At 37.3% G+C, this 17,766-nt stretch overlaps 2 protein-coding genes across 3 annotated transcripts in view; one reads left to right on the forward strand and one right to left on the reverse strand.

The window, feature by feature from the left end:
* Positions 1 to 1,326: 1,326 nt before the first annotated feature.
* On the reverse strand, positions 1,327 to 4,634 carry LOC149838743 (large ribosomal subunit protein eL21x/eL21w-like). The gene is made up of 2 exons (XM_090006780.1): positions 4,273 to 4,634; positions 1,327 to 1,814 (listed from the first exon to the last, which is right to left on the reverse strand). The coding sequence occupies exons 1-2, from the start codon at positions 4,507 to 4,509 to the stop codon at positions 1,557 to 1,559; spliced, it is 495 nt and encodes a 164-aa protein (XP_089862906.1). The 5' UTR covers positions 4,510 to 4,634; the 3' UTR covers positions 1,327 to 1,556.
* A 1,551-nt stretch (positions 4,635 to 6,185) lies between these two features.
* LOC149838744 (proteasome subunit alpha type-6-like) overlaps positions 6,186 to 17,766 on the forward strand; it is a 29,141-nt gene continuing 17,560 nt past the window's right edge. For both annotated transcript variants that reach the window (XM_090007778.1, XM_090007779.1), the window contains exons 1-6: positions 6,186 to 6,344; positions 6,603 to 6,697; positions 6,788 to 6,869; positions 8,129 to 8,225; positions 10,921 to 10,979; positions 11,142 to 11,224. In XM_090007778.1, the coding sequence (XP_089863904.1) occupies positions 6,863 to 6,869; positions 8,129 to 8,225; positions 10,921 to 10,979; positions 11,142 to 11,224 (246 nt within the window). In that variant the 5' untranslated portion in view covers positions 6,186 to 6,344; positions 6,603 to 6,697; positions 6,788 to 6,862. The remainder of the gene's footprint in view (positions 6,345 to 6,602; positions 6,698 to 6,787; positions 6,870 to 8,128; positions 8,226 to 10,920; positions 10,980 to 11,141; positions 11,225 to 17,766) is intronic.

The following is a 17,766-nucleotide window of genomic DNA, read 5'->3' on the forward strand; positions in this document are numbered from 1 at the left end:
TCAATTTAATGGAACCTGGTAGGGGTCGGGCTAACACCAGATTGCCTTTAAAAAAAAGCAATTGAGTTTATGCATTTGGTAGACTGTAAGGAGGTGGTAATTTTCAACTGACACCTTGAAGCCCACTTGCAATGGTGACTCCACATTTGGTTCCATTCTCTGACGGGATGGTAGTTTCTATTTGGTTCCATAGAGGTGGTCCTTCCCCAAACACCATACGAATGGAACTGATAAAAGAGCGGCCCATCGTCAAAAGAAGCAGATCAGGTCATGCTGAACATGAGCATTTTTTCCTCATGCGGCCGACATCATGGCCATCCGATTTGCATTTTAAAAAGCTCAAAAGTCAACAAAACCACGTGGCATTCATCCAAAATGCAAACAGACGACTACAATGTCGGCATGAGCAACAGCATGACCTGATCTGCTTCCGCACAGGGTACTCCCAATCGGGGATACTTGGAACTCTCATATAAATAAGGCTCTATTTGGGAAGCAGTGTTGGAGGGACTTGAAAGGAGTTTCGAGTCGTTCAAAGTTTAAGCTTTCTAACACTTGACCGTAGGTGAGGGTAGTTGTAAGCCTCTTGACTACTATCATTGCAGTCAATAATGAGGTAAAATAGGTGAATATAGGATTTACTTCAAGTAAATTAGATAAAAATTTTGAACCATCAGAAATTCAGGAACCCACCAGAATCCTTGTGATTCAGAGAGGTGCAAATACCACATCTTTACTAGAGAAGTTGAAATTTGATTTTTTTTTTTAAAAGCAAACTGGTGTTAGGCAGACCATTACCAGTTATACAACTATACCATTGCGTTTTGAATCTGCAATGTCCCAACACAAGGAAACTAGAACTAGCTGCTCCTACCAGAAGCAGAGCCCCCACCCCCCATTGAAATTTGAAATTATTAGTATTTCGAGTTGGCTGGTTTCCAGCCAACATACAAACTTCCCTCTCCCAAACAAGTCCAAATTGGTCTGGACCCTGCAACGTCATGTAACCGTATCTGACACCCTCCCAGCCCCTCAGATACCCTTCTCTCAAACAGAGCCTAAATTCAACTAATTACGGAGTCCATGAAACAGACCCCCACCGTCGGGCTACCAAATGGTTAGAGAAGCAGCCCATAAACAGCCTGGCCTTTACACTCCAGATGCCAATTTGGCCCTAACAATTGTCAGGTCCACGGTCAGACCAGACTCGGGTTTGATTTTCAGGCTCACCGAACAAAAGACATGCCTACGCAGATCACAGACCATTCTGAAAATAGCCTGTTTCAATGCTTAGCCAGCCAGGCCAAGCCTTCATCAACTAATAAATCCAAACAAATCTGTAGAAAATGCATAATATATCTGATACAAAACCTTGGTTGTTGTAGTTTCAATTATTAAGTATCCAACCATCAATTGCAAATCAAAAGATTACAGAATAGCTCAGACACACAAATGTCTATAGGCTCTGAATGATGAACAAAACCAGGCAGCAAAATTGGAACTTGAGAAAGCAACGACGTTGAAGAAAGAAACCCAGACAGATCATATGAAGTGGATCAGTACCCGCCTTTGAGATCGTTGACGACATCGTACGGGATTGGGGTCACGGTCTCTAGTGTTGCCCCTTCTACCATAAACCCAGGGTTCGGACTCGCGGGCTGTCGCTTAGTGCTGACTTTCTCCCCACGAGCTTTGGCCTCTGCCTTCAACTTCTCATTCCTGATTTTCCTCAGCTGAAATTCCTCTCTGCACCGTGATGGCTGCACATGCTCCACTCGGACATGGATTCTCTTTCTTATGATCCTGTTCCCAACCTAGAATTCCACAAACAAATTTTAATGAATAATCAAACCTTTATGCTGCATATCTTCCAATACCCAATATCATAAAAGTACTGAAGACCCACGTATGCAAAGATAGAACAATATTTCATGCGCGCCAGAAATGTAAGCAAACAGACGATATGGTTCTGATTATAGGAGTAATGGGCAGTAGATGCCAGTAACCATCACTATTGGGTAGATGATGCCAATTGCCAAATAATTGAAATTAAGCCTGCAGCTCGTCTTCAATTGGCAAGGATGGTATCAATACAGTGACATAAAAAAAACTAAAAAAGAAAACATGACAACGTACACATGCATGCAGATCGTACATCATGCATCCATATGCTTTTCAGAGCACAATAACAAAGGTGCCCACACTATCATGCATAGAAAACACTCCTCGAATAGAAATGTGAAAAAACTTCAACATGTTAGATGTGATGAACGATGGGGAAAAGGAACCAAAAGTAACTCCTAAGCTATATACCAGATGCTAGTGAAATTTCAGCAAACAAAAACAATTTTCAGGCTATAAAGACCATAAAGTTCCATGATCTGTTTGGACACAACATAGGCAAGTCATCATGAATACAGAATTTCGAGTCCAATTCAGAAGAAGTTTCAATTTCAATCCATTTCAGATTTAATGCACATTAACTAAATCAGAAGAAGCAAGCAAGCTCCCCAGCTGAGTCAACTCTCAGTATAAGCCTTTAAAACGCCCATACCACAGACAACTGCCATAAGCTAAGTTCGAGCCTGTATAAATGAAAAAATATCGATGGTATAGGAACAAGTACAAGTGAGCAACATGCATTTCTCAATCATATATGACTGTCAGTGACCACTTGTCAGTTCTTCATTTTGTCTGATGAAATTGGTAAAATGACGGCAGATTATAATAATTAAAATTTCTTAAGATCGATTTTCTTTGATATATGTGTAACATTTTGTCAAACTGGGATACTATTTGCAATGAATGTTGAAAAAAAGGAGAGAGAGAGAGATCTTGGATTCTAGACCATGATCCATTTTTACAGACGTTGAAAAAAAGAGAGATAGATCTTCGATTATAGAGCATGATCCACATATACACATATTCAAAATTTAAAACAATAATTGCCTTACATGTTAAAACGTTGTCAAAAAACTATGCGTGTAGTTTGTGTGCCTAAATGTGCATAATATGCTATTCTATGCATATATAAAAAAAACCATGAGGACATGACTATCCCCTGCAATTACTTACACAAGTCACAATTGTGATTAAAATTTAGAATGTTGAGGGCAGGACTACTACCTAAAAATAAATGTTATTGAATGAAATCCCCCACTATTATTTAATAAACAAGAGTGCTTCCAATCACAGAACAGAGGAATTGGCAGCAATACTAATAGATTGAATATCTCATTGATGGACGAATGATAATTATCCACATTGCGTGACAATGTTGGAATGCACTTTGGATCTCAACTACATAAGGGCTGCGCTTGCTGAGAATTACAAGAACCAATAGTGATGGGACCTGATTTTTATAGCACTTGTGTTAAAGGAAGAATCCTAGAAATCACTCACTGTCGATCATCATCTCATCTATAAGCTTTGGCAACTCTTGTGCATCCTGTGCAAGGATACTCTTGTAATCCTTACTTGCCCCACATCATAAAACAACGGCAAGCCCCAATTACCAAATAAAATTTGTGACCACAAAGTCATGTTCTTGGTGATACCGTGCAATTCACAGGCAATAATTCACCACAAGCATCGTAATCTTCAAATCAAGCTGCATTCACGGTTGGAAGTCAAAATGATGACATCAAATCATCAAAGGAAATAACTTCCAACTTCAGAATTACCCAATTATGATCCAAATTCTTAATGCAAAATACACATCCTCCCTCATATTTGCATAATCACAATTCAACAACGAATGCACCCACAAAGCAAAAATGTCCATGAATTAGTACTTCGATTAGAGTGCAGATTCCAGCTACATTTTTTGAGTCCATTAATTTCCTTTTATTGTTTTTACAATATTCTCTAACTTAAGATATTTAAAAATAAATAAAAAAGAACATCTTACAAGCTTCATGGCCTTGAATCAACACCGACAAGATTCACGCCAAACAATAACAAAACCAAAACTAACCAAATTACAGACATGTTTGGATGAAACAACCTATCCAACAAACAGGAACAAGTTGCGATATTAGCATACAATGAAAGATCCCAACTTGCCCAATTTTTCAGGATAAGTAGATACATACATTCTGAAGCAACTGAAACTAAATAGCGCATCCATACCTAATACGAAGCAATCGGGAGCGTAATTCGAACACATACACCACCACCAAAAACAACAACAGATTCCAACATCGCAAAACCGTCGAGAAGAAGATTGCGTGCGTTAGGAAATCAAGAAAAGAAGGCAGAGAGAGAGAGGACCTGCTTGTTGATCTCGACGCCGATGGCTCTCTTGTTGACGTCCCAGACACGGCCGGTGCGGCCGTGGTAGAACTTGTGGGGCATCCCCTTGTGGACAGCTCCGTTCACCTTTATGTCGACGTAGTCGCCGGTCCGGTAGTTACGGAGGTAGGTGGTCAGTGGGATGTACCCCTTCTTCCTGAACGGACGAGCAAACAGGTCGCGCGTCCGTGACCGGAGTCCGTGCCCCGCCGGCATCCTTCTTCCGCAGGTACTGCTGCTCTCTCCACCACCACTACCACTACCACCACCACCTCCTCACTTCTTCTTCCTCCAACGCCTCGGGTGGAGCTGTGGCTGTGAGTGTCTATCTTCCTTGAAGGAGAAGAGGGGAGAAACGCGAAACCCTAGAAATATATCTTTAGGGTTTTTCGTTTACGCTGTTGCGTTAGTGGGTTGGGTTTGCATTTTTATCTAATTTATCCACACCGAATGATTGACTGAATAAAAGCACAAGCGTTAACGGGTCGGGTTCGACCCGGATTGGACCCATATCAAACCCTATATGAGTCAGGATTTGATGATACAGAAAGAGGTCCGATTAGAATCTGGGTTGGACTAAAAGAGTAATTAATATGTGGAGCCGGGTATCGTTTGTGAAATTTCAACTTGGATGTGAGCCCGACTCGAGTTTCAACTAAGATCCATATCTGTTCAATATACAAAAGATCAAATTTATTATTTTATAGGTATGGTCCGGGTCTGGTTCATGCATCCTTATAGGACCTGAGTACGGTTTCTCTTATGGTGAATCTGACTAGCCTCTAGTCTGAACCCGGCACCAGTACCTCAAATCATAAGCAGGTTTAGTCTCACGTGAATCCGAACCAGATCCGATCCGTTGACACGCCTAGAATGAAGTGAGATGAGAAAACTGAGAACGAAAAGGCTGAGGTGTAAGTGGGTCGGGTCGGATTTCATCAAGAGATATTTTGAAATGAGTCCCGAATTTGTTTTCAGACAGAAAAAGGTAGTGTTAGGCAGACCCCTACCAGTTATACAACCAAACCATTGGGATTCAAACTTGCAACGCCCCAACACAAGGTGACTTGCACTAACCGTTCCTGCCAGACAAAGCGGAGGCCCTGTTGGTGAAATGAGCCCTGAATCGGATGCATGACTTTGGACCAACGTGAATTTGTTTTGGGTACGGACCCAGGCAATTCGAAACCTGAATCTATTTTGAGGTGCAGGTACGGGGTCTCGACCCAGTTTCTATCAGGTACACTGTAAGAAAAACCATACTCAGACCCTATAAGAATTACACAAACCAGACCCAGTTCATAGATAACTGATAAAATGATATTTATTATTTTTTATATTAAAAAATCATGAGCCTTAATCAGAGCTCGGGTCGAACCCAGGTTTGGTATGAAATTTCACAAACCATACCTAGCTCCATATGCTAATCGGATCTTTTGGGTCTGACCCAGTTTTTAATCAAACCTATTTTTTTCACCAAACCATGACCGTATAGGGTTTGGTACGGGTCGGCTCCGGGTCAAAATTTTCACCAAACCATGACCATATCAGGTTAGCATTCAATACTTTTGAACCGGTGATAAAATTTGAGTATGTCTAGATTTTTAAATAACCCCACGACCACCCTGCCTTACGTGGCCTACCTCTGAAAGCAGCCTGTGCGCCAGTGGTCTTTGATCCGGTGTCTTCATCTCAGCACTCTTACAACCACTCCGCTTGCCACGTTGCGAAAACAAATCATCGCGATATTTTCCGTATCATCGCATTGTTTGAAAATATCGGAATCGGCGATATTAGTTGTATACTACTCGCTCGGTCGTCTTCTATTTCTCATTGGAAAAAAAAATCGGTCTTCTATAAATTACTGATCTGATCCCTCCCGCCTTTCTTGCAAGCCAAGGCTCCTCTCTCTCCCTCTCTGAACTGATCCTAAGGAACCCTAAAACCAGAGAGATCGAAGGCACCCTAGAAGAAGATGAGCCGGGGAACAGGAGCGGGTTACGATCGTCACATTACCATCTTCTCCCCTGAGGGTCGTCTCTACTAAGTTGGTGCGTGAATTTGTTATATATGTATTTTTTATTTTATTTTATTCAACTTTTCCCCCTTTTTCATGTTTCCCATCGTTAACGTAAAAATACATATCATTTGTTGATGAAGTATGAGGGTTTTGGTGAATACATTTTCAACATAAAGTTTTTTTTTGCCCCTTTTGTTTCTGTTCACATTTGGATCGCCAAAAACGTTTTAGGAATTGCCTCAGGAATAACAACGAGGGTTCTCGATAACCAATATGTTTTTTTAATCAGAATATGCGTTCAAGGCCGTGAAGGCTGCCGGTATAACTTCTATTGGAGTTCTCGGGGCGGATTCCATCTGCGTAGTGACACAGAGGAAGGTCCCGGTGAGTGTCATTGAGTTCCCAGTGTAATTGCACTTGAATTCGAGTTTTTCCCGCAAAACGGTTGCTGTACGGGATCGGATTTTGTTGCAGGGCAAGCTTTTGGATCAGACGAGTGTTACGCATCTCTTTCCGATAACCAAGTGCCTTGGATTGCTAGCGACCGGCATGACTGGTAATTTCTCGCAGTTGATCTGTTTCTCTTTCTCTTCTCCCGTTTGATCCCTGTGGTTTATTTAATCTTCGGCAGTTCATAAAGGAGAAGATATTCAGCTTGATTTATTCGGGAATTTGAGAATTCTGTTGTGAAATCATTTGATTTGAAGTTAGAATTGTGTGCTTGGTGTGTAAAACCGATTCCTGGTGACCTGTTCGTGCACCATGTAGTAACCTCTACACGTTCGAGATCCATTCTATTGGGTTTGAGAACTCGGGAAGCACTTGTATTGATCGGGTCAAGCTTATAGGGCTCTGTTTGAGAAGTTCAATGTATTTGCTGAGGTGTTGCCAGTTTCGGGTTCATACACAGCAATAATCAATATGCGATGACTATTTCCTGGATACTTAGAAGGCACAGTTATGTTACTAATGTATTTGAATGGTATGATTTGTCATTGAGAAAGCAATCAGCTAGGATGGTTACTCGAGCCAAAGGATCATAAGATATGAAAACAGTGAATCTTCGGTCCAGGTTAATGCATGTCATAGGTGTCCCTCCTAGATCGTGGCTTTTTTATGACCCTTAAGTAAGTCAATAAACAAGCGAAAGGTTGGAGGTAAAACTGACAGCAACAGTCAGCCGGCACTTTGATAATTCCAAAATTTATAGGCGGTTGCCTCTCAAAGTTTATGGGCATTCAGTCTAAATTATTCCTTTTAATGTCCAAATCTGACATTTTCAGTTCAGCTCATATGTTATTCTACATCCGCTTCTCGATTGCTCACTTGTTGCAATTCTTGGACTATTTTATATGTAGATGCCTGAACAAGATATTTTTTTATTCATTATCCATCACTCTGAAACTTAGTGCTTGTAGCAACTGAGGTTGCACGTGCAAGATTGACATTGGTTTTTATGAGACATGGCTAATAGTGTCATGATTTTTCTTGCCAAACTCTTCATGTTGATCATCTGCGTTTTGAGACGGGGTGGGGCACTTTGGTGTATTATATGTTCATCAGTTACCATACTGTTTGTCTAAATTGTATGGTTGAAAGGAGTTTAATTCTTAATGCCTATTTGCCCTTATTCTCAGTGTACCATGTTTGTTGATGTATTTCCATTAAAATGTGATTCTTTAAAAGAAAAAATAAAGTGTCTGGTATTTAGGTTAGTTGATTTCACAGCATTCTATATTCTTACTTTTTTCTATCTATATTTAATTCCTGATCCTTGGTGATTATTAATTAACCTTTTGTTGAACAAATTTTCAGCTGATGCAAGGTCGTTGGTCCAGCAAGCGAGGAATGAAGCATCTGAATTCCGTTTCAAATGGGGCTATGAAATGCCAGTAGATGTGTTGGCAAAATGGTATGATGTTTTTAGTTTGTGTTTTGAGGTACTGAACGCTGTGTATAACTCTTTTCTCTATTTTCATGATTACTGTTTGACACAAAGTGCATGATATTGTGTACTGTTTGTTGTATATTTGGGGCATAGGTTAAGCAACATATTAACCACTCAAAATATCTTTTTTCTATAAGCTGGTTGCACATTTGTGGATTTCATTCAAGTTTGCTTGCAATTTATTTGTTTTTTACAAGCTCATTAACTTTATAGTGTGTTTCAACCTAAGTCACACGGACTCGGCTAAAAGGTCGACGCACCTGCGTCGACACGCCCCGACACGGGTGCGGCTTCGGACACGGGGCGGACACGGTCAACTAAGTGTCGGACTCGGTCAACGCACCAAGGCCGAGTCCATCCACATTTTGGACTTGGTCAACTTTGACCGAGTCTATTTTTGTCCATTTATTATTGTTATATATATATTGTCAACTTTGACCGGTCAACTTATTGCTTTAAAATTTACAATCTTATTATTGTTATATATATTTTTTTAAAATATATATATATATATATATATAGCCGTGTCCCCGTGTCCAAATTTTTTTAAATTGCTCCGCACCCGTGTCGCACCCGTACCCACACCCATGTGAAACATCTTATGTATTTATTGCAAAAGATTAGTCTTTGATCAATTTAAAGGTCTTTTTTATATGGTGAATCCCTTCATCATTGTTGTTGTGCAGCTCTGTCAGATGCCATGAAAAACTTGTAAATATTTGTGGTTAATAGCATTTCACAGGTTTAATACCTATCAAAAAATAATTTAAAAAAAAGCATGATAGCCAAAGGAGAATGCATTTTTTGAGAAATTATTGGCAAAGAAGGTATTCTGTTGGAGGTTTTAGGAAAATAACTTTGAACAAATCAGCAAGGTTTGCAACCATGTATCTGCTGCCAATTCACTATCTAGAGCCTTTCCGTCTCTTGTAAACTCTGTCAGAGCTAATCCTAGAAGTTTCACTGTAATATTGTTCATGTATTTATTGAAGTAGGATTTGCCCTGGCTCCATATTTTGAGTGATGGCCATTTGATATGGTTTCCTTTGTAGTCAAGCTGATATCAGTTCATGATTTTTTTTAATCCTTCTTTAGGCCAGTATGTTAGTTCAAAAGATCCATGTGTATGAAAACACTGCAAGTTTCATTTGTCTTTAATAGTCAACAAGCTATGATGAAATTCTGTTCATAGAGTACTTTTAAATATTATATATTTACTTTTCTAATATTTACTGTTCTTAGCATTTAGGTTATATAATGGCTACTGTATGTGTGTGTGTGTGTGTGTGTGTGTGTGGTGGACAAGCAAGAACATGGATACACATACACAACTTAAGTAGTTAAAAGCGCTAGTCGGCTCCTAGTGCAGATAAAAAAAAATTCTTAAAAATAATATAAAATACATAATCAACACAATTTATAAGGCCAAACGACCAAACTTAAAAAGAAACCATAAATGAATCTAAATAATTAAAACATAATGATGTTTCTAACATTCAACTTCATCTAAACAAATATTTGTTTAGCTGCATCACCTAGAGACACACAAAAGAACAAAAATATTTAAAAGTAAAAACATAAAAAGTGTAAAAATAAGAGAAAAAACTGGAACACTTAAATATTTCAAAAAATTCAAACAAAACATGATTATAATGTTTTAAATATTATAAAAATAAATTAAAATACCAACTTTGGTGCCCCTCCTCCAGCCTTGGTACTTGCGTAGGCACCTAAGCACTCCTAGGCTGTCACATGGATGTGGATACGCATACGGGATATGATGCAGATTCGCTTAGTATGATATGGCAATTTTCAAAAATTAGGATTCGGGGACACAGCCATGTATATTTATATATATAAGCATATTTTTACCGTGTCGACATGTTAGACGTGTTGTGTACTGTGTCACTTTGTTGGACCATGTCTTACACAAATTGCACCATGTCCCGTGTCTAAATCCATGTCGTGTTGTATCGGCATGCAATTGCCTTCCCTTTTCTCCTATGATCTCAAGGTGGGATTCACCCCCTAAGTGGTGTGTCATGTGACATATCTCCTAGGTGGTAGACTTGCGCCTAGGTAGCCTAGGCGGACTAGGTGGTATTTTAACTGCATAGTACACAACACTGTACAATGTTCTATGGGCACCTGGCCACCTATGACTTGATGACCTATAAACTGTCACATTGATCTGTTGACTATTATACATTGTTGTGTACTAGATTTTTGACCTTTTCAAATGAGCCATTTATTCACTGGAAGAAAGGAGTATGAAAGCAGCCTGAACTCTTAGTCAAGATAATATTGGATTCTATGGTTAATTTTGTTATGGTTATGTAAAGTATGATCATGCAAGCAGTTGCAATGAAGTGAGCTCCTTTCAGCTGGAGGAAGACATATGCCCCACTATTTTTCTTTTTAAAATTAATCTCTTAATTATTTTTTAACACTTCTTAATTGCAGTGCTATTGGTTCACACTATGGATATAATTGCCTGCTTCTTTAATATTCTATCTTGTGAGCTTACTCTTTCACTTTTGGTTATTCATTTACCCTGTTTCATATTCATAATTGCAGATTGGACATCCATGAAATATTTTACAGTTGGGCCTTATTTCTAAAATGGCTTGGACTGTTTAACCTTTAAATATTTGTGCAGGATTGCTGACAAATCGCAAATTTATACACAACATGCCTATATGCGGCCTCTTGGTGTAGGTGCCTTCTTTGCTCTTCTATTCTATTTCTTTGAGAGGGTACTTTCCTATTATGAATTTCAAGGGGTGTGATAGCGGATTCTTTCATGAAACTCTTTAGAATTTTTTATGCTCGCTTAGCTGATCTGTTTGTTGTTTATTTCTTTTTCATCCAATGTTAAAGTGGCTATGGTTCTGGGGATTGACGAAGAATTGGGGCCTCAACTCTTCAAATGTGATCCAGCTGGGCACTATTTTGGTCACAGGGTATGTGAGTGTCATTTTTTAGATTGTTGATTTAATTATGCATTCATGTTTCATCTTTCATGCAAATACTTATGAGTTACATGACTCCGCCTCTATCTACCTCTTGGATGTTCTGTTATCATTTATATATCATACACCTAGGAAACTAGTTTGTTCCTAATGCTATAAATCCTTTCTGCTCTCTTTGTGGAAATGAGAGAAGTGTTGCAATAACAGTGTATGGTGAAGCTCATGACATAAACTAAAGAAAATAAGAAATACTTTAATACCGGCTGTCAAAAAACTGAAAAATTTATGAAATGCATCTCCTAACAGTGCAATAATAACAACAACAACATCATAGTAATCATAGTCATTTCACCTATGTGCTATTTTGGGATGTTAATGTTTTGGGTTTGTTTGGATATCCAACCAACCTATTATCATTTACTCAGGTCTGGTAGATGTTACACCTGATTAGGTATTTGGGTCAGATTTCAGATTTATATAACAAAATCTGGTGTGAGTATGTATATATATATATATATATATATATGATAGTCAACTTTGGTTGACTAAGTCAACTAAAGTTGACTTTGTATAGCGGTTAGAGAGGGTCCAACTGGTATATTTCTAGTCGTTGGATCCTCTCTAACGGCTAGAAGGGTTCTCCCCTTCTTGCCTTTTCCTTTATTATTCCTCTCTCTTCCTTCCCTATAAATAGGGGTGAGTGTGTGCCTTGTAAAGTGAGAGAGTGATGGGTAGTGTTAAGAGGTGTTTTTGTGTGTTTTGAGAGTTATGTAGTGAGGACTTTATTTAATTTTTTTTTATTTTATTAGTGTTCTTTATTAATGAAGATATTCATTTATATTCAAAGTGCTTCGCCTTTGTTGTTATGGTCTTGTCCAAATGCATTATGTTTCAACTCTTGGAGCTCATTTTGGAGTTTATCGGGATCCTCGTTATTTTATGACATGGTATCAGAGCTTGGCATCTTGGTCTTGGTATCTTGTTCGTGTTTTTTCTTCTAAAGAAAATTATTAATTTATATATGACTTGGACTCGATGATCTCACATTCCGGTATTTGTTTCTTATTTGGTGAAGTGTCTTTAGTAAAATTCGAAAAATTGGTTTTTGATCTTTTTTGTTGAAAAATTATGTGTTTTTCAAATTAATTGAAATTAAAGTTTATTTTTAAATATGTTATTGTTTTGTTGGCTCTTGCGTGAGCATATTGATTCGAAGTATATTTTCGGTATGCTAGTACCCTTTTTTAATTATCAAAGCATGTTATAAATTATGTACTAAGTAAATATGTGATTTCTTAAGGATTCTAAAAACTATGATTACATGTTTTTCATGTTTCTTGCACTTTGATGAATGAATAAAATATTTTTGTAATTAAGCCTACATGTGTATGCCCTTTTGTGGGCTTTGTTGGTGTGTCCTTTGACACTTGTTGTGTTTGTCCATTTAGATCTTTGGTAGACACTTTTTGTTCTTGATCGAAGGCTCTTAATTCATTTCATACTTGTTAATTATAAATTATTAATTTATTGTGCCTTCTTTGGTATATACTCTTAGTGGTTTATTTCTTATGCATTGATATTTTGGGTCATGATTCTTAGAGATTTTATATTTGTTGCATTGTGATAAAATTTCTTTTATGAAATATGTGGGTTCGTGATTAGAGTTAATTATGTATTAAACATCTATACGTAGATCTTTATGAATCTCTACATGTGTGCCTTCATTTGTCTCATAGTAGACTTATGATTTAGATTTAGCTTCTTAAAATTATTATTTTTTCTCTTTATTGATTTTTTATTGGATCTTTGTGCCTTGGTGCACGTATTCTTTGATTGGTGGATTTATGAAAGGTACTTCAAAAATTTCATCTTCTCTATGTTGATTGCTTAATTTGGGCATGATCGTTGTTCATTATTTGCTTGTTCAAGTTTATGAAAAATGGTCATATGACATCATGTATTGCATATAATTGCATAAAATTGACATAGTGTTGTGGATATGATTGCACTATATTCATTATAGGTTTTCATCTACCCTTATTGAATTTGATTTGAAATGTTGTGTTCTTCAAATCGGTTCTTTCGTATGAGCTAACTTATTTGAAAATTGATTTTCGTGAGTATTTATTGCCTTCTTATAGCATTGATTTTGTCTATCACATAATTTTATGTGATGCATCATTTTTCTTGGCCTTTGTTATTTTTGAATTAGAGATGCTTGTTGGGGTGAGTTGCGTGCACCTCGTTTTATGTTAGTTTAAATTGTCAACTTATGGTTTAGCTCTAACTGACGGTTGTTTAATCTCTGGATTTGTGAGTGTGTTGTATTACTCGTTTGTTTTTTGCCATTGTTATTATTATGGATGCTTATAATTTTGTTTATCTGTGATGGCTATCTATTTTTTAAACCATGGTCTTTCGTTAAAATTGATATTTTTATTTGTGACATTAGTGTGTTTTCATTACAAGCTTTCTTACCTAAGGTGTCTTCTCATTTTTATGCTTCTTATCTAAGTGTCATTATATGTAGACAATAGATGTGTTTCAATGTGATGAGTTATGTTTATTTACACTTTTTGTGTGACTTTAGCCCTTTAGTGACATTATGTTTATGCTCTTATTCTAGTCGCTGATACACTTGATTTTGAGGATTTGAGGACTAGTGAGGTGATTGTTTGTAGTGGTCAAACTAGTGTTTAGATTTACAAATATCATTCATTGTGTTATATGGGATTTTTTCGTAATTCTTTTTCTAAACTCATTTTCCCTTGCATGAGAAATGGTTATTGAAATATTTTCATCTTGCATTGTATATGCTTTAGTTGCATGATTTATTCCATGATTGATTGTCTTGCATATTTTGCAATACTTTTTTAATCTTGTCCATTCAATAAAGCTTATATTTTTTACTTTTGTTCTTGTTCTAAGACTCTTTGAAGTCTTTATATGTACTTTTGTGCTTGTATTGCTTTTGTATTGTCCACTATTGGACTTGTGTATGTGCTTTTGCACTTTGTTTTTTATAATTCCTCATATTTCATAGCCTTTGTGGCATTTTTTTGAGATATTGTTGGTTTCATTAGTTGGTGATCTTGAAAGTTTTTCATTGTTGTCTCTTAAAATTAGTTCCTAAGTAACTTTTTAGTTGTATGGCTAATATTGCTTTTAAAATAAAATTGATCCGTGTATTTTTTAATGATTGAAATAATTTCTTATCTTTGCTGTGTAAAAATGATTTGTAATTTATGCTCCTTTGTGAGCTATTTCTTTGTGGTAGTGTTGAAAATCCATGCTTGTAATGCATTTATGTATTTTGTAATAGATATATGTGTGCTTGATTTTCATAAATAATTTAAGTGATTAATGACTTTATCTTATGCTTACGTCTCTCTTAATAATATACAATGATGTTTTCTTGTGAATTAAGAACTTTGATTTCTTAAAAAATTATCTATTTAGGTGAATTTCTGAATTATTATCGTGTTTGAAATGAATACAACAACAACTACGCCTTCATCCCAAAACAATTGGGGTCGGCGATATGAACCAAAAAAGAAAATCATTCTCGGTCTTCCACATGAATCCTTCTCCTCCAATCATTTCTATCCAATGCCATGTCCTCAGTGAGGTTCAAAGCATTCATATCCTTTTCTATCACCTCCATCCATGTCTTCCTAGGCCTACCCCGACCTCTTTTAACTAATATATTTTCCCATTTCTCCATCCTTCTAACTGGAGCATCATTAGGCCTTCGTCGAATATGTCCAAACCACTGTAAACGATTATCTCTCATCTTATTTTCAATGGGTGCAACGCCTACCTTCTTACGTATCTCCTCGTTCTGAATCTTATCTTTTATTGTATTTTCACACATCCATCTCAGCATACGCATCTCAGCTACACTCATTTTTTGAATATGATGTCTCTTGGCAGCCCAACATTCCGTACCATATAGTAAAGCGGCCCTAATAGTCGTCCTATAAAACTTTCCCTTCAACCGCAATGGCATTCTACGATCGCACAACACTCCAGTTGCACTCTTCCATTTCATCCACCCAACCTTTATCCTATGATTTACATCTCCATCACTTTCTCTATACTTTTGAATGATAGATCCCAAATATTTGAAACAATCATCCACCGGTATTTCTTGCTCACCGAGCTTCACTACACTCCCATCACTACTTTGTTGCTTACTAAACTGACATTCCATGTATTCTGTCTTACTCTAAGTCAACTTAAAACCTCTTGCTTTCAATGTTTGTCTCCATAATTCTAACTTTGCATTAACCCCAGCTCTAGACTCATCAATCAAAACAATATCATCAGCAAACAACATACACCACAGCACATTTTCTTGAATTGATCTCGTAAGCTCATCCATCACTATAGCAAATAGGAAAGGGCTTAAAGCAAATCTTTGATGTAACCCAACCGTAATAGGAAAATTGGTTGTCACCCCTCCACAAGTGCGGACATTGGTTACTACTCCTTCATACATAGCTTTAATTATACTAATGTACTTGAGAGAAACACATTTCTTCATCATTGTCCACCAGAGAACGTCCCTAGGTACTCTATCATATGCCTTCTCCAAATCAATAAAAACCATATGCAAATCTTTGTTCCTCTCTCTATTTCTCTCAATAAGTTGTCTAAGAAGATGTATAGCTTCCATAGTTGATCTTCCAGGCATAAAACCAAATTGATTCTCCGATATCATAACAACCTTCCTCAACCTAGACTCAATCACCCTCTCCCAAAGTTTCATAGTATGACTCATGAGTTTTATACCACGATAGTTTGTGCAATCTTGTATATCACCCTTATTCTTATATAGAGACACCAAAGTACTCTTCCTCCACTCATTAGGCATCTTATTTGTCTGTCAAATCTTGTTAAAAAGATTTGTCAATCATTCTAAACCTTTCTCTCCCAAGCATTTCCAAGTCTCGATAGGTATACCATCTAGGCCAATTGTCCTTCCTGATTTCATTTTCTTCAAAGTCTCTGCAATTTCTTTCTTTTGAATCTTGCGCATGAAGTCACGATTCATCTCATGAAAAGGAATGGAGAAGTCTCCAAGATCCTGAGCATGACTTTCATTAAATAGCTTATCAAAATAATCTTTCCATCTCTTCTTAATATCCTCATCTTTGACTAAAACCCTTTGCGTTTCATCTTTGATACATCTAACCATACCCAAATCCCTCGATTTCCTATCTCTCATCTTTGCAAGCCTATAAATATCCTTCTCGCCCTCTTTGGTATCCAACTTGTCATAAACCTCCTTATATACCTTATCCCTCGCGTTCCGAACTACTTTTTTAGCTTCCTTCTTTGCTATCATATACTTCTCCAAATTCTCATTATCACGACTCTTACTTAGATTTATATAACACTCTCTTTTAACCTTAATAGCTAATTTGACATCCTCGTTCCACCACGATGTATCCTTACCTAGCGGTGCACCGCCTTTAGACTCACCCAATACCTCCTTAGCCACCTTTTTCATGCCTCCCGCTATCTTATTCCACATTGATTTTGAATCCTCCTCGAGACACCAATCAGCTTCCTTAACTACCTGCTCTACAAACATTCCTTGTTTAGCTCCTTTCAGTGCCCACCACTTAATTCTAAGATCTATCCTATGTCTATCCCTTTTGCGGCATTGTCTAATTCTAAGATCTAAAATTAAGACTCTATGTTGTGTAGCTACACTTTCTTCCGGTATAACCTTACAATCGATGCAGCAACCCCTATCTCTCTTTCTAAGTAGAAAACAAATCTATCTGACTCGTATTAACCTCACTTTTAAATGTTACTAGGTGAGACTCCCTCTTCCTAAACCAAGTGTTTGCTAAGATTATATCATAGGACAAACCAAAATCTAAAATCTTTTCTCCACTTTCATTTCTTTCTCTTATACCATAGCCTCCATGGATACGCTCCAATTCATTCATACTAATGCCTACATGCCCATTAAGGTCACCGCCGATGAAAAGTCTTTCTCTATAAGATATCCCTTGTACTACTTCATCTAAATCTTCTCAAAATTAACCCTTAATGGAATCATCTAAACCTACTTGAGGTGCATAAACACTAATAATATTAATAATATTTGTACATAATACTAATTTAATAAGTAAAATCCTATCACCCTTCCTACGGACCTCAACTACATTATCTATAAACTCACGACTCATAACAATCCCTACTTCATTCCTATTCATATTTATTCATGTATACCAAATCTTATATCCCTAAGGTTCTATCATTTTTGCTTTCTCGCCTACCCATTTGGTCTCTTGTAGGCATAAAATATCAATCTTTCTCCTACACATAACATCTACTAACTCTATCAACTTACGAGTTAAAGACCCTATGTTCCAAGTGGCTAACCTAAATTTATGGTCTTAGACTAACTTCTTTACCCCCACCCGTCCAACAAAGTGAGGGAACCCTTGCTTATTTTACACCACACCCGGGCGCCGGTGTGACGCGTCGCTTCCAGGCGACGACCTAGCAACCCT

The sequence above is a fragment of the Nuphar pumila genome, chromosome 5, assembly GCF_984573655.1.
Source record: "Nuphar pumila chromosome 5, dmNupPumi1.hap1.1, whole genome shotgun sequence".
In the NCBI taxonomy this organism is placed as follows: Eukaryota; Viridiplantae; Streptophyta; class Magnoliopsida; order Nymphaeales; family Nymphaeaceae; genus Nuphar; species Nuphar pumila.